General features: G+C 43.0%; 2 protein-coding genes across 5 annotated transcripts; one reads left to right on the forward strand and one right to left on the reverse strand.

The window, feature by feature from the left end:
• The first annotated feature begins 627 nt into the window (after positions 1 to 627).
• On the forward strand, positions 628 to 18,303 carry LOC100831030 (protein FAM91A1). 4 transcript variants are annotated; one of them, XM_003567536.4, is made up of 10 exons: positions 628 to 1,046; positions 2,227 to 2,344; positions 11,181 to 11,277; positions 12,123 to 12,229; positions 13,924 to 14,046; positions 14,139 to 14,292; positions 15,235 to 15,295; positions 15,412 to 15,776; positions 16,037 to 17,576; positions 17,660 to 18,303. In XM_003567536.4, the coding sequence occupies exons 1-10, from the start codon at positions 928 to 930 to the stop codon at positions 17,904 to 17,906; spliced, it is 2,931 nt and encodes a 976-aa protein (XP_003567584.1). In that variant the 5' UTR covers positions 628 to 927; the 3' UTR covers positions 17,907 to 18,303. The 4 variants fall into 4 exon arrangements, with proteins under 4 accessions (XP_003567584.1, XP_010230822.1, XP_024316032.1 ...); XM_024460264.1 differs by lacking the exon at positions 628 to 1,046 and adding an exon at positions 3,255 to 3,375; XM_010232519.3 differs by lacking the exons at positions 628 to 1,046; positions 2,227 to 2,344 and adding an exon at positions 4,403 to 4,530.
• Positions 18,304 to 20,469: 2,166 nt separating this feature from the next.
• LOC100831336 (outer envelope pore protein 16-2, chloroplastic) lies at positions 20,470 to 22,048 on the reverse strand. Its single transcript, XM_003567537.3, has 7 exons — positions 21,808 to 22,048; positions 21,662 to 21,713; positions 21,491 to 21,559; positions 21,385 to 21,416; positions 21,258 to 21,291; positions 21,011 to 21,078; positions 20,470 to 20,914 (listed from the first exon to the last, which is right to left on the reverse strand). The coding sequence occupies exons 1-7, from the start codon at positions 21,931 to 21,933 to the stop codon at positions 20,771 to 20,773; spliced, it is 525 nt and encodes a 174-aa protein (XP_003567585.1). The 5' UTR covers positions 21,934 to 22,048; the 3' UTR covers positions 20,470 to 20,770.
• Positions 22,049 to 22,072: the final 24 nt, after the last annotated feature.

Below are 22,072 nucleotides of genomic sequence, written 5' to 3' on the forward strand. Positions count from 1 at the left end.
GTATCCATTATGAAATAAAAGATAAATTTCCATGCACATGTGTTGCATGCTTGTTCAAATATGTTAGACCATCACATATAGTCATATAAGTTGCCGCCTTCCCCATGCCATTACTGTTCTCTCATAAAAATGTGCATAGCCATGTTTGAAATCCTGGCCCGATGGTCCTGTGATGGGCCTATTTTATGGACCGATTAAAATTGTTGTTGTTGTTGTTGTTGGACTGTTAGGACAAGGACAAAATTGTTTTATTGCGATCGAAACTTGTTGGTGGCCTGCTGCTGATGAAGCATTTCATCCCTAAGAATTACATGTATTTTGCCAGTGGTGAGATGTGGAATAAATCACATTGAGATTATAACCGATTTGAGGATCGAGTATGGAGTGAGAATGCAGCTAAGATTACATCAGACTTGTGAACGAATTTCATAGACATGGTATGTCTGTGTTAAGATTACACCATTTGCGGTTTTACTGGAGAGAAAATGTGAGTACGTGGGCACAGGTGAGCATTTTTTTTTTGACTTGGCAACGACGGGGGAAAATTGAACCCAACAGCAATTCAGCAAAAGAGGTCATTGCACAGGTGGGAGAAAAAAATACAGTAGGTCGTAGCACACGACGGAACTCGGATTGACTGCGCGCGGTGGTCGGCAAGTTCCAACTTCCCAAGCTTCGTCTGCGGTTTTACTGCTGCACAGGGGAAGAGGTCCATCCCCTCCCACCCCACGTCCCTCCCACTTCACCCCCAGCACCAGCGGTGCACCACCGCCGGAAGCCCGCGCTGGCTTCGAGCTCCCGGCAGCGGCAGCGCACGCTCCCTACTCCGGCCTGCCATCTGTCACCTCGAGATCGCGATCGGATCCCGCTGCCGCGCGGCCAGATCCACCACGCCCGCCCCCCTACCTATCACGCGGCGGAGGACCGATGTCGGCGGCGGTCGAGGAGCAGATGGTGGTGAAGGCGATCCGGGAGGAGTGCCCGTGGGAGTCGCTCCCCAAGCGTCTCCAGTCCACGCTCCACACCAAGGACGAGTGGCACCGCCGGTACTTACTCCCCACCGCTCCTGACCCTCCATTTGATTAGCTCTGCTGCAAGCTGCAACCTGTGGTCGTTCCTTTTGAGCTCGAAACGCTAGTAGTACATCAGAAGTGACAGTGCCATTTGGAGTTGCTGTTTAGGTGACGCTTGTGCAACGACTGTGGACAATTGAAGACATGCGTTCACCCAAATACCTTGCACTTTCTTAGATCTCATCCTTACTAACTGCATTTAGGTAGTAGGCTCGGAGTTGCATGTGATGGTTTCAGTCTTGCCGGGGGACATTGCAGGGCTAGGCTTTAGAGTACCTCATAGCTGAATCATGGGCTCATGGCCTCTATGGTTACTTCTCGAACAAGTTTATGGAAGCTTTTTGCTTGTCAAAGGCAGATTGTGTAAATAAAATTGAAGTAAGCGGGTCGTGTTCCCAATAAGCCTGGAACCTTTCCTTTTTTCTTTTCTTTTTTTGCAGCAAGAATTCTAAACCCTGGATGCACATGGTATTCAGTTTTGTTTAAAGTACGTGATATAATTTCTCAAAACGGAAAAGCAGATGACATTTTATTCATCTTTCATCCTTTGTGCTCTACTAGTCTACTGTTTGGTTAGAAGTTTTTGCTTGCATACTGCCTGTTAGTTATGTTTTTACTGATTTAAATAATGGCAGCACCAGATCTATGACATTGGCCTGTCCACATCTGAATGTTTCAACTTACCTACGATCCAGAGGAGTTGGCATTTATTACGTATTCCCTTGTGATAGCAAAAAAAGGAAAGAAAAATCCAAGTAGATGTGCATGCCACATGCCATGGGTAATGGTAGTTCAATGCAAATAGGTGTCGAAAGAAGCTCAAATCCAAGTAGATGTGTATGCCATATGCCATGGGATACTGGAAATGCTTACACTCCTGTCACAAGTCCAATAGGAATTCATGATACTGTGCTCTCTCCATATGTAAACAAAAATCCCTTCTAAGGTGCTCCAAGCTACCTACCAAGAGATTTTAGTGCTAGTTAGTGCCTTAATGCTATATTGGATAGCCATTTTGATGTAGGTTCCTTCATATTAGGCCTTCTCGGATAACTCCCTTTCTAGTACTTAAAGTTGTGCATATCCTAATTCCTATTGTTGATATCGAGTTAAACTTTCAGGAGTAATCTCTGATTGATAATTTTGGTGGCAGGATTGTGGATTATTGCATCCGAAAACGTTTACAATGGAATACCTGCTTTGCCCGTAGAGTTTATAGAGAAGGGGAATACTATGAAGAAATGATGCGGTATCTCCGGAAAAATCTTGCAGTATGTTCCTCATACTTCTCACTTCCTGATAATTGCTCAGAATGACAATTTTCTATAAGGTTGGGCATAATGCATATCATGTTGGGGGCAATTTTCACTTCACAGTTTGAGAAAAAAATTGCAATAGCTAGCACCGAGCGTCGGTTTACCATGCTTATGAGTAAATTGCATTGGGGATATGATACAACAACTTTTTTTTTTAGATAAAAGGCTTTTCGCCCTGTTCCATTTCCATAGAAACGAAACAATATTTTGTCCAGTTTAAGCTCCGGTTGCAAGCACCAAGTGCTGAACTGCAGAAACTCGAAAGAGTAAAGTCTACCACCCACACATAAGAGGAAAAAATAGGAACTACTTGTCGCTAGTTTGCCCCCAGCTCGATTATCTCTTGCATCAGTACATCTTCAGAGTACCCTTGGACCTCCAGAAGGTTGAGTGTTCCAGGCTCCATCACATCTGTTTGGCGTTTCTGAGCCTCCGTTGCTTTGCATTCCATTACTAGCAGACATTGGTCCCAGATCAGGTTGTCTCTCTTTGGGCAAAGTGGTTGCCAGCGCTTTAATAAGCGAAGTAATTTCATCCATAGGACCTGTATATTCAACCAGATATGTCGGCCAAACAGAAGATCGTTATGAAATTTCCAGATTGTCCAAGTAAAAGCAGAAGTAATCATATTCACAACACCATTTCGTTTATTGCACAGCCAATAAGTGGCCAAATGTTGATAGGATGTAATAGCAGGTTTCTGAATGATGTCCACTAAATCCTGTAGAATTGTTTTCGCTACCACACACTCAAAAAAGAGGTGGTGAATCGATTCTAGCTCATTACAGAAAAGACATGTTTTGTCATTTAATTCCTGTCTTTTACCCAGATTGTCTCTAGTGAGTAATCTATTGTTGCTTAACAGCCATAAGAACATATGGATTTTCGGGGGAATGGTGATGTTCCACAAAGCTGGCACATAAACAGGGGACACACCTCTGAAGTTAACTACAACATACAGAGATTGTGAAGAATAAATACCAGAGGTATTAAGCTTCCAGAACATTTGGTCTTTCTCTGTGGTGAATTCAACGCTAGTCAAGATCTGAGAAAGAAGTTCCCATTGTTCCAGCAACCTAGGTCCAAAATTCCTTCTAAAAGACAATTTAATCTCTATCCCATCCCAAACAGCATCTAGAGTTGCTAGTTTTTCATTACAAATGACATATAAGTCCCATAATTGTATAGCCAGGCTAGAGCCTCCAAACCACTGATCTTCCCAAAAACGAATGGATTTACCATCACCTACAATCCATTGGTATCCTAGTTGGGCAGCATAGCTGGCCCACATTATACCTTCCCAAAAAGTAGATCCCACCTCTGTCACAGGCAAAGATATTGGGGTTTGAAACATCATATTTAAAATCAACAATTTGTTTCCATAGTCTATTGGAGTCAAGGTTATATCTATGAATCCAGGAAGCAAGCAAAGAAACATTAAGGTCTCTTAAGTTAGGGATTCCAAGGCCCCCATATTCTTTTTTTGTGGCCATCATTTCCCAATTTGCCAGATGATACTTGAAGTGTCCTTCATAGTTGTCCCATAGACAGTGTGCCATTTGAGAGTTTATGGGCTGGATGGCCCAACTTGGGAATTTAATAAAAGACAATAGGTAAATAGGAATACTTGCTAAACAAGCCCTAATCAACACAAGTCTCCCTCCATAGGAGAGCAACCTACCCCTCCAACCAGCTACTGTTTTAATGACCTTATCAACCACAGGTTGAAGGTCCTCTTTCCTCAATTTACTATGATGTAAAGGAACCCCAAGATAAGTAATGGGAAGTTCACTTGTCTTACAACCAAATACTTGAGAGAGTGAGTTGATTTCCATCTCCTCTAGACTCATAGGAATTAAGTCAGATTTATGATAGTTAATTTTCATCCCAGAGATCTGTTCATATAGGGTGAGTATCCATTTCAAATTCTGTGCAATCAGCATATCATTTTTGAGAAAAATTAAGGTGTCATGTGCATATTGCAGGCTAATAATGCCACCAGGGCAGAAAGTAGATAGAAGGCCAGTAACCAGGGAATGGTCAGCTGCTTTTCTGAGCATCCTAGTGAACACATCAGCAACAAGGTTGAACAGGAGAGGGGATAGGGGGTCTCCCTGTCTCAAACCTTTACCAGTTACAAAGTAACTACTTTCAGCATCATTCAATCTAATTCCAATGGAGCCTCCATGAGTTAGGGTTTTTAATTTAGTTCTCCAATTCAGGCTAAAGCCTCTTTGCAAAAGCATCTGGTCTAAAAAATCCCAGTTGACTCGATCATAAGCCTTCTCATAGTCCAGTTTGAGTAGGATAACCTTTTCATTTTCATGAATAATTTCATGAATAATTTCATGTGCTGTGACCACGCTATCTAGAATATATCTTCCTTTTATAAATGCAGTTTGATTAATGGAAATTAACCTATCTGCGCAGCACCCCATCTTGGTGGTGCAAGCCTTAGCAAAGATTTTAAAGCTGCAATTTGTGAGGGCTATGGGCCTGAACTTTTTGAGGGAAGTTGCATCAGGTTCCTTGGGAGTTAATGTAAGCATAGCAAAATTTAACCTATAAAGGTCAGTATTATTATTATCAAAATCTTTAAACAGATTCAAAAGATCACACTTGATAGTGTCCCAGAACTTCTGATAGAATAAGAAAGGAAATCCATCAGGTCCTGGGGCAACTTCAGCATAAGATGAGAAAACAGCTGCTTTAATCTCTTCCTTAGTGAAAATCTGGTCCAGGTAATTATTTTCCTCTTCTGTCATCAAGTCTTCTGGTCTCCAAAATTCATTATCAAGATTGATGTTCATTCTAGTCTTGCTACCAAAAAGGTTTTTGTAAAAGTCCACTCAATCTGCAGCATGGAAGGGGTATCATGAACTAGACCAGTAGGTCCCTCTAGTGAAACAATCTTTTTTTCTTCTCCTTTGATTTGCAACAGCATGAAAATAAGCTGTGTTTTTGTCCCCTTCTAGTATATCTTTTTCTCTAGCTCTTTGTCTAGCTTTAATTTCCTCCATTGCCCAAATCTTATTAAGTTCAGACCTAATGGCCTTCAATCTTTCCTGCTCTTCTAAGAGCAAAGGTTGGGATTCAGATAATATATCTAGACAATCATATTCTGCAATCAGGGATTTCTTATGCTTTTTTTGTGCAGCTTCAATGTTCATACTCCAGTCTTTAAGTAGTTTTCTTAACCTTCTGATTTTGAACTGCCAAATATCCATAGCATTTTGATAGGGGCAGGGAAGGTTCCAACTATTAGTAATTAGCTCTACACAACTTTCAATTTCTAACCACCACTTCTCAAATCTAAAGATTTTCTTGGATGGGGGGGTGGCCCCACCACAATCCAACCAAAGAGTGTGATCACTGCCAAGTCTGGCAAGGGTGGAGAGGAGGGAGGAGGGAAAATGAGCTTCCCAACAGGCAGAGACAATTTTTTTTATCAATGGCCGCCATAATAGGTGTGTCTTGATTGTTAGACCAAGTGAATCTTCTATTTGTAGGTTTTAATTCCATTAGAGCAGCTGCATTAACCCAGTTGTTGAACTTATCAGCCCAAGACTGGTTAATGTTTCTAGAACTCTTCTCAGCTGCTAGTCTAATGAGGTTAAAGTCACCACCCACTAAAATGGGTATGGAACAAGAGGCACAGATGGAGTTAAGTTCATCTAAGAAGTCTTGTTTAAGTTCCTCATAGGCAGGGCCATAAACAGCCACAAACCTCCAACAAAAATTATCAATTTTATTCCTAATATCACAAGAGATGTAAAAACAACCAGAGTTTTTACCAGAAATGGCAAATATATCCAGGTCAACACCCATCAGAATTCCACCAGCAGTCCCAACAGCAGGGAGATGGTGCCAGCAGAAATTGCCATAGTTGACTAAACTGTCCAAGAAAGATGGACTAAAGTCCATTTTCTTGGTTTCTGATAAAGCAAGTATAGCAGGATGATGAACTCTGATGAGTTCAGAAACTTTTTTAACCTTAATGGGGTCATTCGGACCCCTAACATTCCATATAAGGAACTGCATCTTGAAAATTTGAAAGGAATTTTTTGCTTTGCAACTTCTATCCTTTTTTAGCTTAAATGAGACATGAACCACATCATCCTGCTCATGGTCATGCTCATTATCACTAATACGGGAAGCATAATTATCTAAAAGAGAATCAGATTCATAATCATGTTGTTCAAGTATATCATCTAGAGTGACATCAATATCAGTAGGTAGAAAAATAGAAGGTTCATCACTAGCAAGTTGTTGTAACCTAGCATGCTTGTTTTGTTTCAGTTGATCAATCTGTTTATGAATAGCATTAGGTGTTGATCCCAAACAGATATTAAGTTTTTTAGCAGTAGAAGCTAATTCAGAATTGCAAATATTAGCAAAAGAGTGTTTGAATTTACCTTTATAGGAAGGCTTCTCCAAGTTCTTCTGAGAAATGATATCTTGAGCTCTGCTGAGAATAGATTTCCCATCCTGAGCTATCTTGCACTTTGTCTAGTTGGCACTACTAGCCCCCACCTTTTCTTTTTGTTTTTCTTCTTGTTTGCCTCAGCTGGTGTAGGAAATTCAACCTTGTCAACTGTTTCAATGGTGTTATCCATCTCCATTTCAGTATTCAGTTCCTCCCCCAGAATGGTCTGAATAGTCTCAGTTTCAGTTGGTGCCTCAGTACTTTGCAAGGTAGCATCAGATGCAACTGTCAACTTGTGAGTATCTGTCAGGTTCTCCTCAAGAGGTTGCATACAGGGATTGTCCTCTATTTCCACAGGGATATGTTCATCATCAGAATCAAGAAGACTTGCAGAAGCTAACACATGAAAACTATTCATTGAACCAGCTTTTGGAGGTGTAGAGTGTGAGGCTCCTAGAGGAGGTTTATGAGAGGTTTGTTTCTCCTGATTCTGTTGCTTTGAGTCTTTGTTCTTTGTCAGATCTTGTAGCTCATCTTCCATAAGATTATCTTCTTCATAATCCTCATCCTCATCATAGTCTCTGTCATCTAAAGCCATAACCTTGTCCATATCTACTCCATCCCATTCCATTGTTAATTTCAGGAGATAGAACTTTTTCCTAATGACCACCATCCTCTCAGATGGAATTTTTGCTGGATTCCTCACAGCCAGTTTGACTCTCACAGTTTTGTACATAGACTTGAAGATTTCATTCCAATCTACATCAAGCAGCAGTCCAAAGGACTTTGAAATCTGTGTAATAACTTTCCATGTGCATCTTTTAGGAGGAATCCCCTCAATCTGCACCCAAACCTCAGTAAGTTCACCCATATCAGTGAGATCTCCATCCCATGGTAAGATTTTGATAGTTACTCTATCCTTATCAGCCCCTTCAGTTAAGTTGATTGAAGGTAAGTCAATCAGGTCTTCCACTTTCTTGCTTGGTGGGAACCTGACCAGGAAGCTTTTCTCTTCAAGCTATCTGAGTTGCCATGGCCAATTGTTATCCCAAGTTTCAGTCATTCTTGCCACTAGATCTTTTTCTGAGATGTCTCCATGCATAACAGCAATGATACCACAGTTCTTCATGTTCAGCCATTTATTGGATTCTTTATCATCAATGCTTATGTGAAAGAATCCCAGTCCACCATTGGCACTCCCCACAAATTGTGCCATTGGAATCTCCTTTCCCCAAGCTGGACAGTTGTCCATATGATGCCCGGAGTTACTACAAATGAAGCAAATCTTAGGTTTTACACAATTCCCCACATAGTGTCCCGGGCCACCACAATTGTAGCAGATCAGGTCCTTGTGTCTTGGATCCAAAGGTTGGATACGGTCCTCCCCCAATTTTTGTTTGCCAAATCGACCACCTTGCTATGAGATGTTCTGTTGAAGCTGTTGTTGTTGCACACCTATTGGTTTAGCTGGTTGTTCCTGTGTCTGTCTAGTATTGTCGTTCAGCTGGGTCTGTTTGTCCTGTACTGCAGATTGTTGAGCTTGAGCAGTTGGAGCAGGCATAACCCCTGACCCCTGCAGCTGTTGAACCAGTTGCGATCCCTGTGTATTGTGGTTTGGAAGTCGGTAGTCAGCCAGGCTCTGTCCCAATTGGCTTGTCTGAACACCTTGCACTTGGTTCTGTTGCTGTAACTGAGTAGATTGAGGATGGAGCTGGAATTGCATTTGCTCTTAAATGTGTCATCTGAGCTGTTTGAGGTGGAACCACTTGTTGGCCCTGCAACGGCCCTTGCGGTGAGAAGTTAAACTGTTGTGGTGGCTGCCCTTGCCCAAGAGTCTGATGGAACACAGGAAATTGTGCTCCGAATTGCTGGCCGAAACGAAATTGCTGTTGAGGGAATTGCTGACCATAGGAGAATTGTAGCGGCTGACCAATTGTCTGCTGTGTAACATTTGGAGAGATAGCTGCGCCTGATTCCCCATCTGCGCTTGTTGAAACTGAAGAGGAATCTGCTGGTTCTGCGATTGCGCCTGGATTGAACTTTGCGGCTGTTGTGTCTGAGATTGTAGGGACTCCGTCATCTGTCCTTGCGGGAGTTGAGGGTGATTCTGTTGCATGCTCTTCTCCTGATTCTGTACCTGTGCCTGAGGTTGAGAAGGGGGCGGCGCTTGCTGAGCTCGATTGTACTGATAGGGGTTGCGAAATCCCCCCTTCTTCTGAAATCTACGGCCTCTTCCTCCCCGGGTTCCTCCTTGATTTCCACCACGACCACTTTCCATCGGATTTCTACGAAGAATGTCCGCGAAAGTCGCGTGACCGTGGATTCGGCTCCAGAAATCCTTGGCAAAGCGGAAGGTCTTCGGCACGCAAGCGAAGCGATCCGAGTGTCGTGCAACGAAGCAGTCTGCAGCGGTGAAAGTTTTCGCTACAAACAGGTCTCGCCGGATCCAGACGAGAGTGGTGGCGGACGAGGGATCCTGGTCTAGAACCCTAGATGAGGTTCGCTCTGCAGGGAGGGCCCAAAGCTGCCCATAGTATTCCTCCAGAGCTTTGTCCTCACCACGTGCTGGGTCCCTGTCGTCAGCCGCCCTCCTTCTCCACGAGGGGCGAGTGGTGGGGATGCCGCCAGGTGTCGAGGATCTGGGCTCCCGTGTTTCAAAATTGGAGTCGCGCCTTGGGGAGAGCTCTCGAACAGCCGGGGAATCGCCCTGTGCCTGCGGCGGGATGCGAGAAGCATCGCCGGCGGTGAGGGAGGGAATCTCGTCGGTGGTAGCGGCCGGAAAAAGGTGGTAGGTGGGGGCGGGGGTGGGAGCGAGAGCTCCTGGGAGAGACATATTCCCTTTAGGAACCATTTGGCGCGGCGGATTCTTCCTTAATTCGATTACCCGGCGAGCGTTCACGACGCCACGTATGCTGGGTCAAGTCATGGAACTTAACATATGCTTGTTTTGGTGGCACAACTTGATCACTGGGTGCAGTCTTCGTCAATTAGGCACCACCTAAACTAGTTCAGCTTACTCAGCATCCTAAGTGTCAAGTATCAAGTGCATGCCTCTTGGCATTGTGCAAAATATCACCTCCTCAACTTTTCTCTATCCTCCCCCTTTTCTGCACCTTCAATCTCCTGCGAGAGGGGTTAATACTGAGGATGGTGGCGTAAGTGGACAATTGTCCAAGGCGGTCTGTATCCTTCCCATTTCCCGCACCCTCATCTCGTGCGACTGGGGCTAACACTAATGATGTCGGCCTAAGTGGACAATCGTCCAAGATGGTGGCCTTTGCTCACCAATCTCCTGTGAGACGCTTACAGCACCAACTCCAAGTGATGCCTTTTCTGCACTCCAAGTGTTCCAACTCATAAGTCTGACGTGAGAGGTCAGAAGCGCACATGAGGTCGTTTTCGGAGAGAACACCGGACCATGGTTGATCCTGGTTACAAACTCAGCCCTGCCGCAGATAAGTAGAACCTAATAAGTAGCCTTACTTTGCATGTGTCTCACATGTCATGGTGGTGTTGTAGCCGAGGTCGCAGATGTGAGGCAGCAGTGAGTTGACTTTGTAGAGGAGGGTGCGGCTCGCCTGGTCCGTAGGTAAGTTTGCTTTTCGAGAGCGTAAAGCAATCTAACCTCCATCAGTTGCCGATCCTTGGTGTCGCCGTGTCGGCAGCCAAGTGTTCTCCATCTATAAGGCCACTGCCTGTTCATTTTTGTCCATTTTCACAAGAATGTGACATGGAGGGAACAGGGAGGAGGAAGAAAATGTTATGGCTAGGTGCAATGGAGTACTTGCTAAATTCCAACAGGCCAACAAATAGCACTTGACTCAACAGATCCTTGCTAAGCAAGATTAGCCCAGGTGGCATCCTATTGGCTTTTTATGCACATACTAATCAAGTTTTGTGATGAAGCAATTGACGTTTTTTTAACTTATCAGCAACTATCAAGTTCAATGAATTGATTGCAGCTACCGCACTATTAGTTGTACCTGCAGTGCAAGTTACTTTTTATTGATTTTTAGATACTTTGTTTTGTATACCTGTATCTTCAGGTCTCCCCACTTATAATATTATACTATTAATTTTCTGCAACTGCTTTTGCAAGATGATGGTGCTCTTTTATTGATGTGTTTGGATGGTCGTTGGGTAGTGGTACAACTAGCAGTCCTCCGTCTTGAGAAAACTAAGCAGCACTGTGTTATTGCCTTACTGGAACTGCATCATGCTCTGGAACTTGCTATTTATTGTTTATGAAATGGAAACTAGTCTTAACACAACTTGTTAAAAACACGCCCCCCCCCCTTATATTTAAATAATTAACGTGAAAATTTCGATGATCTTACTTTGTACGGTGTACACAATGTTTTGCAGTTATATCCATACCATCTTGCTGACTATATATGCCGAGTATTGAGGATCTCTCCATTCAGATATTACTGTGATATCCTGTTCGAAACTATGAAGAATGGTAATCCATCGTTAGCACGAAGATTCTTTCAAAGCATTCTATCTATACCTGCTTATACTGTACTATAGTCTTACATATCACTCTTAATTCTTTCAATTAATTTTCTACTGGCAAAACTCCATATTTAAAATAGAATAAAGTAATCATGAAGGCATCTTCTGTTTTGATCTGGGCATTGTGTGGCGAAAACTGGGCTATCCCAGTTCACAAGTTGACCAAAACTGTTATTTTAAATTCTTGTCAGTTGTTTTTTTTTGTTGCAGATCCGTGTAATGCACTGATATGCATCTGCCAGGCTTAGACATTTCCCCTCTACTTTGGGTTTTACGCCTCTTGGTTTATCACCCATTTTGGTATTAGCGTGGCAAACATTCTTATCATTACCAATTAATGATTAAAGGCGAAATATGGCTCTCAGTCTTCTAGCAAATCTCATGTAGGTCTGGGTGTACAGCATTCAGGTTTCAAATGATACTACTTGTACTAGCAGCTACATGATTTAATTTTTATTGCATCCCGTAGTGTCTAAAGAATTTTAGAAATACTGCTTTCCTTTTCTTCTTTTGTGCCAAATCTACAAGAAATAGTGACCGAAGTTTGGTTAGTTGGTTACTTCTGATGTTCATTCTTGCATCAGTTTTTGTGATCTTTAGTATTATACAATTCAACTTTGTACAGTCGACATCCCAGCATTGGGACTTTGTGTTCTTACTGCTTATCCCTGATAATAGTAAGTTTGTTACCACTTCGAAACAATGAGGTGGAGTATCACAATTCACGACTGACAGAATCTTAACTCGCTTTACCCATGGATAACCTTCTTGTATATTTCTGACATATTGCAGAACAACCATATGATAGTATTCCAAATTTCACTGCTGCTGATGCCCTAAGGCTTACTGGTGTCGGAAGAAATGAATTTATTGATATTATGAACAAATGCAGATCAAAGGTACTCTCTTGTTGATCTGATGACTTATTTTACATGGTATCCCTTTTCCTTTTTAGTTTTGTGAAATATACATAGGTTTTGAGGGCCTCTTTAGAACTACTTTCTGAGGATTGCAATCTTATCTTTTGTTTTATGATAAACTGATTGTTGATTTGTTGGAATCAATCAAACCAAATTCCAGAAGAATAAGATGGCATTCCTATGAGGTCACACTTTGATTTCATAGGGATCTGAGCGCTGGGCGCATGCCTGTCTTCATCGCCTGCATGAACTACCATGAGAAATAGGCTTGGCTGTGCTTGTTGCTAGGTTAGGTCTTGGGTTTGTCCTTTTCCCTTTGGATGAAAAAGCCCTTAGTGGCTAGTCTCCTGTGAATTTGTTTTGCCTCTCTTCCTAATGATAAGCCATGCATAGCTTTGGCAGATTCTCTAAAAAAGAGCTACTCCCTCCGATCCATATTACTTGTCAAAATATTACATGTATCTAGACGCTTTTTAAACATAGATACATCCATATTTGGGCAAATTTGAGACAAGTAATATGGATCGGAGGGAGTAGCATTTCTATCATATTCCTCTCTTTTAGAATTGTGTGAATAAAAGAGGGCTAAATAGTTGATCGTGTGAGTTTCCGGTAATCTACCACATTTTTTAGAAAATGGAAGCTCTTATTACCCCCGTCCTCTGCATACAAGATGCATATATATATAACCCACAGTTTTATCACATCATTTATTACAATCGAGAAAAATGACCAAAACCACAAGGCATAATTGTCAGGCCTGAAGCTAACTAGCAACTAAGGAGTCTAGAACTAGCATGCCATCCAAACCGGGAATAACTCCTTTGTAATCCACTTTAGTTTCTTAGCACCAAACACCATCGGATCCTTATGCTGTGCCGCTCAACAAAGCCCTGGATCGCAACCAGCTGTTACAAGAGAACAACACCTTCATACAAGATTTTACTTTCTTCTTGTCAAACACAATATCACTTTGGCATAGGCATAGACTAAAACCACTTCAGCCCTGAAGCCAAGACCTGAAGAGATCACAATGATTTATCCAAAATAAGAGATCCCAATGATATATCCACTCCCCGAAGCCAAGACCTGAAAATGTGGGTAATACTAGTTGGAGGGGTGATGTTAAAAGCCAAATGAATGGCACAACACACAACTCGTGCCATCACACGATAAAAAAAGACGCGTTGGATGGTTTCCTGCTGGAAGCAAGAGCTGCAGCACTTGTTACCCGGCCATCTACGTTTCGCCAAATTATCTTTGGTGAGTATGACACATTTACACACAAACCAAAGGGACACTTAATTTTAAGTGGTAATTTAAGACGCCAAAGCAATTTAGACCTGAACTGGACCTGAGCATCCATTTACGCTAAATACATGGAATGTACCAATAAATGCTGGTAGTATGTAAGTCTCATTTAAACGAGTGTTTAAAGCTTATAATAGATCACGCTGCATTTATGTGGACCAGTCAAGTCTAGTTCATGTCAAAAGTCATGAATTTACTATCAGGTTAGTCTAGTGCATGCAGAAAGGCATCGCTGTCAGGTTATCTGTGTTCTCAGTGTATCCAAGATTTGTTTTTCATGTTCAAGTAAACAGTAAACACTATCGTGCAGCAAGACTGATGATCCAAGGAAATAATGTTTTTTCTTCTGTTGAATTCTTCAGAAGCTAATGTGGAAGCTGAACAAATCAATCGCAAAAGATTTACTGCCTACACAGCCTGTTGACTTTCCAATTGAGCCTTGGTGGGGAGTTTGTCTGGTTAACTTTACATTGGAAGAATTTAAGGTCAGGTTTGCTTGTCTATGTGAAGCTATATAGTTTCTTTACGAAATCTAATGCAGCACCAATAAGAACTAATGTTTATTGATCTGCTGTAGAAACTTTCAGAAGAAGAAACAGCAACAATAGACAAAATATGCAAAGAGGAAGCCAATTCATATGTTCTTTTTGATCCGAAGATAATAGATGACCTCTATAAAAGAGGGTTAGTGTACTTTGATGTGCCTGTTTACACCGATGACCGTTTCAAAGGTATTTATCGAATTGATGAAATGTTTTTCAGGATACTCATGGAATGCTTAGGTTAAATGGTGTACTGCTCAAACTATGAGTTTGTTCATATTTGAATTAATCTTATTGATGGATATTCTTGCCTGTGCTCTCTTCAACCTAAATTCCACATTCAAATTTTCTCCTTGTTTCATGCTGACAAGGATGATGTGCATGTATGACTCCCCAAAAAGTATTGTCGACACCTTTTCCCTGTTCGATCTGTTGAAATCTGCTGAAGTATATTGCCTTCCTTATTTCAAGGCCCGGCAACACAGTATTAATAAGAGCCTAGACGCGAGGCGGAGTGTTGAATGAACTGGTTCGGTGCATATAATTCAATACGATCCAGTTATTACGTAAATTGTTTCAATTTAAATTTCTTTTCTCTGCCAGAGACCAAATATATGGGTTGCCAAAAATCCCACTGCTTATCTCTGTTATCTTGACAATTTCAACATTTAACACGGCCACGACCCATTTTACAGAAGTACCAGTCTTTTCTGCTTCAAGAGATACTATGTCCTTCCACATAGCGAATACACAGTAGTTTCTGTGCTGTATGACCAGGTTTGTTGTTAATACAACAAGATGTGATACACAAAAACAAATATGTGCCTCATTCGTAATTTCAAAATTGCTTGCAAGGATAGCAAACAAAGTTAAAATAACATGATCTTTTTTATGAGTTTCGTTGCATGTGTAGCTCAACCGTGTAGCACTTTTGGAAAAATATAATGTAATTCAAATGGTGGCATGTCCTAAAAATCATATCAAAATTCCCCAATCATGTGCCTCCTTTGTAATAATAGTTGGTGAACACCGCATGTAAGTCTGTTCTTTTGATTGACTTTATAAGCCTGTGTTGCGATTTGGGCTAAGGAAGCTTGCATTCAGGTGACTATATTGTTTCTGTTTGTTCAGTTTCTAGGCTTGAAGGCTTTGTTTCTAACAAGGATCAATCATATGAAGATCCGATCGAAGAGTAAGTGCGCTCAATCTTTCTGTGTGATGACGACCTCCATTTTCTACTATTCAAATATATTTCACTAGTAACTTTGTATTGTCATCAAATTAATTACCTGATTTTCATGGTTGCAGGCTACTTTATGCTGTATTTGTTGTGTCAAGTGCTAATGCTACTGTTGCTGAATTGGCTGCAACTTTACAAGCTGACCTTTATCAGCTGCAGGCAGCTGCATCATTTGCTTGTCGACTGGGCTGGGCTGTAAAACTGGTGGATGCAGACTCTTTACTTAAAGACGAAGGTGGACCTGCATTTCCCAGTAGTATTCTCAGTGATGATGAAGAAGGTTCAAATGCAAGCATCAACTCAGAAAAGTCTGGTCAACAGTCGCTTAGCATCGATACTAATGGACCCAGGAAAATCTCTGGGACTGCTCATGTAGGCTTTGTTGTGGATGCCAATGTTACTTCATATTTGATGATGGGTTCACTGTCCCCAGGTTAGAGATTCTCTTTATTTGCAATACAGATTATGTGAGACCTGGAGCTGAAATCTCTTGAAGATCAATTTCTTGGGACATCTTTGCATCCATGGTTGAATATTTTACTTCTGTATATTTTAAGCAATATAGAAATGTAGTGTTCCTTCTCTTGTTCATTACTGATTAAAATGGCAGTTTGAAGTACTTATTAATACTTTAATACCTAGTGAACTGCTTGAGTAGATACTACACTGAGCACCTTAATTAATCTACTGCAGGTTTAAAATCTCATGCCATCACGCTGTACGAAGCTGGAAAATTAGGCGATTCTTGCATTGCAGAACTATGCAGTGATCTGGCTAGTTTAGAAGGAAAGAAATTTGAGGGTGTGCTAGAGGAGTTTGCTAATCATGCATTCAGTCTGCGGTGGTCCTTGGAGTGTTTAAAGTCTGGTGGGGTTTCTACGAACAAGAATTCTGATAATACTGATGACGCAAATACTTCAACAAGCTCATTGCACGACAATGTTACGGCCCATCTGGTCAACGTGAACATCGAGGACACAACTGAGGATGGCCATGATGAAGTGCCCCATGATAACCACTCTACTAGTGATTTGGATAATAAAGATGGCAATGTATCATCCATGTCAGTGGATTTATCTGAAGATGGCGAAAGCTTGGTTAGAGTTAAGGCTGAGAATGGCTCTACTGATACCACTGTGTTGACGATCCAAAGGAAGTATACTGTTGATGTTCTACGATGTGAGAGCTTAGCTTCACTAGCGCCAGCAACACTGGAACGGCTATTTCTCCGCGACTATGACATTATTGTGTCAATTGTTCCTCTTCCTTCTTCATCTGTTCTTCCCGGTCCTTCAGGCCCAATTCATTTTGGTCCACCCTCTTATTCTTCAATGACACCTTGGATGAAGCTAGTACTGTACACTGCAGGCCATTGTGGACCATTATCTGCTGTTTTCATGAAAGGACAACGCTTTAGGTTGCTGCCTGAACCATTAGCTGGTTGTGAGAAGGCACTGCTATGGTCTTGGGATGACTCTGTGGTTGGTGGACTAGGAGGGAATTTTGAAGGTAACTTGGTGAAGGGAAATCTACTCTTGCACTGCTTGAACTCAATGCTGAAACAATCTGCTGTGTTAGTGCAACCGCTTAGCACAAATGATCTTAATGAGTCAGGAAACCTTGTCACCGTGGATATCCCTTTACCCCTGAAGAATGATGATAATTCCATTGCATCTGTGGTAGCTCAAGCTAATTTGCCAAAGGAACAGGTCTTCAATCTGGCCTCAGTACTGAAAGACCTATCCAGTAAATTTCAGTTGAGCACACTTGGCTACCTTCGTTTATTAAGACTCAACAGGCTTGTTGAGTCAGATAAGTTTCACCCAGAAAATACAAGTTATCAGTGGGTGCCCTTGAGTTTGGAGTTTGGAATTCCTTTGTTCAATCCAAACTTATGTGAGAGGATTTGTGAACAGGTGGTTGCGTCCCATATACTTCAGAAAGCTGATCTCGCTGAACATAATGATGTCATGCACAACGTAAGAAGGCGTCTCAGAGAACTTTGTAGTGAATATCAAGCAACTGGTCCGGTAGCAAAGTTATTTAACAAGCGGGGAAGCTCACGGGATTTACCCCGAACTTTGATCAATAGTATTAGTAGCAGATGGAATCTAACTGATGATTCTGCATCACCAACAAACAGAGAAGCCCCAAGTGAACACGAGAGGCTGAAACTTGCTGGACGGCAGAGGTGCCGCACAGAAGTTGTGGGCTTTGATGGGAGCACTGTCAGGTATTTGCAAGTTGGGAGTTTATGATTTCATATGATTCTTCTCATATTTATTTTTTGGTGACTAATCCTCTGAACCTCTAAAGGTCATATGCACTTTCTCCGGAGCATGATGAGTCTACCTCCAAACCCATCTCTGGCGACCAATCATCTACCCATGAAGGAAAATCAGATGCAGAGGATGCAGACAGTAAGGATGTAGTCTTACCAGGAGTGAATCTTGTATTTGATGGAGCTGAATTACATCCCTTCGATATCGGTGCTTGCCTTCAAGCACGCCAACCACTCTGGCTGATAGCCGAGGCGTGTGTAGCTTCATCAACCTTCTTATGATGCGTCCATGACTCCATGTAGCCATTTCAGTTCTGTGTCTAATGTGCTTGGATTGTCCAGAACTGATGTTGAAGCTAAAGCTTCTAAAAAGGATGATTCCATCAGTCTCTGACACACAAGGACTCTTAGGAAGATTTTGTTGTACAACGTGTTGCTTCTGTCTGATATGCCGGGTGGCCAAGTTTGATGCCTTCCGTAGGAACTGATCAACTGGACTATGCGTTTGTTGAGACCATGGACTTTTACCATTTGTAAGTTCTTGTTTTCAAGCCTTTTGTGGGATTTCCTGAGATTTTTTTTTTGCTTAATGCTGGTTCTCTAAGAGCCTATTTTTTAAGAAAATTTTGAGGATTGTAATCCTTTGGAATTTTTCCAGGCTGTTTGATTAGTATTCATCTGTTTCATAGGCCCTCCGTTCCATATTAATTGGTGAGGATTTAGCACAAGTATAAGTTTGTGCTAAATCTGCGCCTCCATATTAATTGACGCCGCGTCAATTAATATAATATGAAACTGAGGGAGTATAATACAATGTTAATAAAGGAGAACCATACAAGGCCTTTTAAATTAAGTGTTATACACCATCCGTTCGGAATACAAATCCACGTTACTTATTTCTGGACGGAGGGAGTATTTGTTTCTCCAAATAGTTGTGTCTATGCATGCTCGGGTGATGTAACCGGTGGGGAATTGCGCAAGAGGCTGAACGGTACAAGAACACAAACACGATGTTTTATTAAGTTGAGATTCTGATCCTGATGAAAAGGTAGAGGATGCAAGGGCAATTCCAGCGGGGCGATCTAGATTGGTGTTCAAAAGCTGATGTTTTGGTCTGTTTGGATCGTGGGCCGGACAGAAAAGAACGACGCTGGAGTTGCCATAATGAGGCTCGGGTAGGGCTTCACGGTCCAACATGGCCAAGACAAAAAAAACAGAGGAGAGGAGAGCACTCCAGAGACCGGACTGTGTATAACCTCCGATCGGGCGTCCCATGATGACTTTGGAGTAGGAGCTTAGGGCAACTCCACGCGGGTGACCCAAACGAACCACTTTTTTTGTGGTCGTTTGGGTCGCTGGCTGGACAGAAAAATGCCTTTAGGGTGGGTTGTGCGATGCCTGATCCTGAATTTCATTATGCATATGAAGAAACTGTTCGAAGGCTGTTGGTCCATGTTGGGGTTCAACCAAATCCTCACGAAAATCGCATTTTTTTTTATCACAGATGGAATCATTCCGCTCGTCCTTGACAATCATGTTGTGCATGATCATGCAAGCAGTCATCACTTCGAACATGATCTATACATCCACAATGGCCCAACGAGCTTGCAGCACTCCAAATTCCCGCTCCACATCGTTCCTGGCACCTCTTTAGCAAATCCGCATTTATTATTTCCTTGAGGTGTTGTACTGGTGGCCATTGATCTCATTGAAAAGAAGAACATAGCTGGCTAGGCTTGTCTGTTGCGGACCAACGCGAAGGCACACCCCCTAATTGACCCCTACGAATTGGACGCCGGATCTGGTTCTGTCGATGGATAAAGAGAGCGGCACTTACCAGCAATTCGATGTCACCGTCGGAGTCCTCATCAGACGAGGAGTCGATGAAGTGCTTGAAGAAGAACTTGACGCTGCTGTCGCCATGGCGGGCGCGAACTCGGGGATGGCAACGGAGAGGTTGGGTGGCGAGGCAGGCGGCAACCTTTTGCGTTGGGTGGATGATGGGCACGCCACTATGAAGGGGCGGACGAGACGGCGCTTTGTGCGCGGTCCGGATCGACTCAAACGCAGATGGATTATGGGTCGCACAACCGAACAGCGGTTTTGGTCCGTTTCGCCCGGACGGATCGTACTGGTGTTGGCCTTAGAAAGCTTCGTGCTATAATTCTTTTCTTGCAACCGACCTGTATCCCTAATTAGGCCACACTATGTAAGTTGGACGAGGAAAAAACTCAAGAAGAACCTTTTCTTTTCTGAATAAATATGACAAGAGCTGTATTGTTCATACAGTAATAAAGAAACTATGTAAGCCGGATGAGGACAAAAAATCCAATAAGTGAAACATTTCGTTTTAGAAATACGACAAGAGCTCCATTCATATAAGTAAAGAAAAATAAGTATATAAGAGTCAAAAGCTAGAAAAATACACAACGAGGAGGAACAACTTTAGAAACATCTCTACCCAAGTTACCGTGACACAGACGGATCAAAGCAACATCGAGAGCTCGGGCACCTTGAGGCGCAGGAGATGCAGACGCTACAGTGAACAATTGAACATGAGAGGGCAGGAGCTTTATTTAGCCGTGTGTGCCAGCACTCCTTCCGACCTTCTGTGTTCCTCATCTGTTGCTCTGTATCTTATCCTCTTCTTCTAACTGTGCGACCTTGACTCGATTCAAGTTCAGGCCGTTATAGCCTGTCATTGTTTCTGGACCAGCATGTCAGTCATACAGCCAGTAATTTTAGCTGGGAGCAAGATCCGTTCAAGTTTATACTACTTCGCTCCTTCAAATGCTTCAAGTGTATACAGACTCGCGGAGATAACCAGGCGTAAATCTCAACTGAGGATTGTGAAATGTAAATTGTAAAGTAAAACACAAAGTATCTTGTCATAGAAAGGGTTCTTAGTCTCGGAGGTCGGAACACCGAAGCATTCTGAATCTGAAGCCGTCGAACACATAAACCGTAGGGACTAGGGAGGAACATTACACTGGAAATTTGAAATTGCCTAGTTCAAGAACTAGCAGACTAGGCGCAAACTGCAGAGCTAGATGGAGACGGTAGTACACATTTCATAGTTCATCAGCTTAGCTAATTAATACCCTCGCTCTAAATTCTTAACCCGGCCTAGCTCCATGTGCAGTGGCTCAGAATATGCCCGAGAGCATGGTCGCCGCACTGGAAAGCGCAGCACCGGTGATGGCGAAATGGACGACGTGATCAGCGTGCCCAGTGTCCCCGGTCAGCGCCACAGCCGCTCCAGCGATTGCTCCCGCAATTGCACTGTTCTTCTGCAGCATCAGGTACAGGTACAAGTTAGCAGCCGGTCACTATTGTAAAGAATAGTTGTGAATTAAGCTTATCTATGTTAAAAGATGGGCACCAACCCAGTCATGGCATCCTCTAGCCTCTCTGAGGCCGTATGTTATCCCAGAGTACACTCCGGCCGCCAATCCTGTCAGGAGAATATGGTCAGATCTTTCCTTTTTTTGGCATGTCGAAACAGGTAGTACCAAGTTTTTGAGCTGGATGTGCGTCTGCGCACTTTGTTGCAGCATTACAACAGGCTAATTCGTTGTTTAGTTTTCTCGATGCCCAATTAACAGAATCTCTCGAACATTTGCATATACTCACCCCACTGGAAGGCCTCCTTGCCAGCCGATTTTACCTGAAAATTAAGGTGCGAGCAAGTAAATCAAACGGGAAGAAAAATGAAGTGAAAATTCCGCCTCGAGAAAGTGTTTGTTCTCTGCTCACTTACCACTGCATCAAGCGATTTCTGGCCATCATCCCCTGCAAATTAAACAATATCATCAGCTCTGGCTTAAACGCAAACCGAGGTTTGCTGGGCAGAGGATCAATATTACCTCTTATGCTCGAGAAATGGTTCCTCTTGGCGTTGCTATCCAGCGCAGCCGCGTCTCCTGATCCAAGCCCTTCAGATTGTCCAAAGAAACGTGACAACGTCAGCTCTAAGGTAAAAACAAAACGGAACACACCGGTCTAGCTTGCACGATGTGCCGAGCTGGTGTTTTTACCTTCGACGGTGACGAAGTAGGCCTCCCGCGACACAGCCCTTGTCGCCCCGACCTGCCTCTCGGAAGATTGGAACAGTCAGCTTTAGTTAAACGCTGGGCAAATTAAGGTTGCAGCAAGAGAAGAAGGGGAGCACGGATATACGGACCCCGGCGGCGCGGATGAAGCTGTCGGCGACGCGGTTGAGGAGCGGGTGGCCGAGGTCGAGGAGCGGGCGCTTGTCCATGTTGGCCACCTCGTCCTTGAGCGTCCGCGTGTCCAGCCTCGTGCTCATTCTCACTCCCAGGCTCCCAGCTAGCTGCTCTACCTTCTCTCTGCGACCGCTTGCTTGCTACTGGACTGTACTCTTGTGTGTGAAGCGCCGGAGCTGTGGAGGGCGACGGCCATGGTTTTATCAGCAAAGCGGGGAGGAG

This window comes from Brachypodium distachyon, chromosome 2 (assembly GCF_000005505.3).
Source record: "Brachypodium distachyon strain Bd21 chromosome 2, Brachypodium_distachyon_v3.0, whole genome shotgun sequence".
Lineage (NCBI taxonomy): Eukaryota > Viridiplantae > Streptophyta > Magnoliopsida > Poales > Poaceae > Brachypodium > Brachypodium distachyon.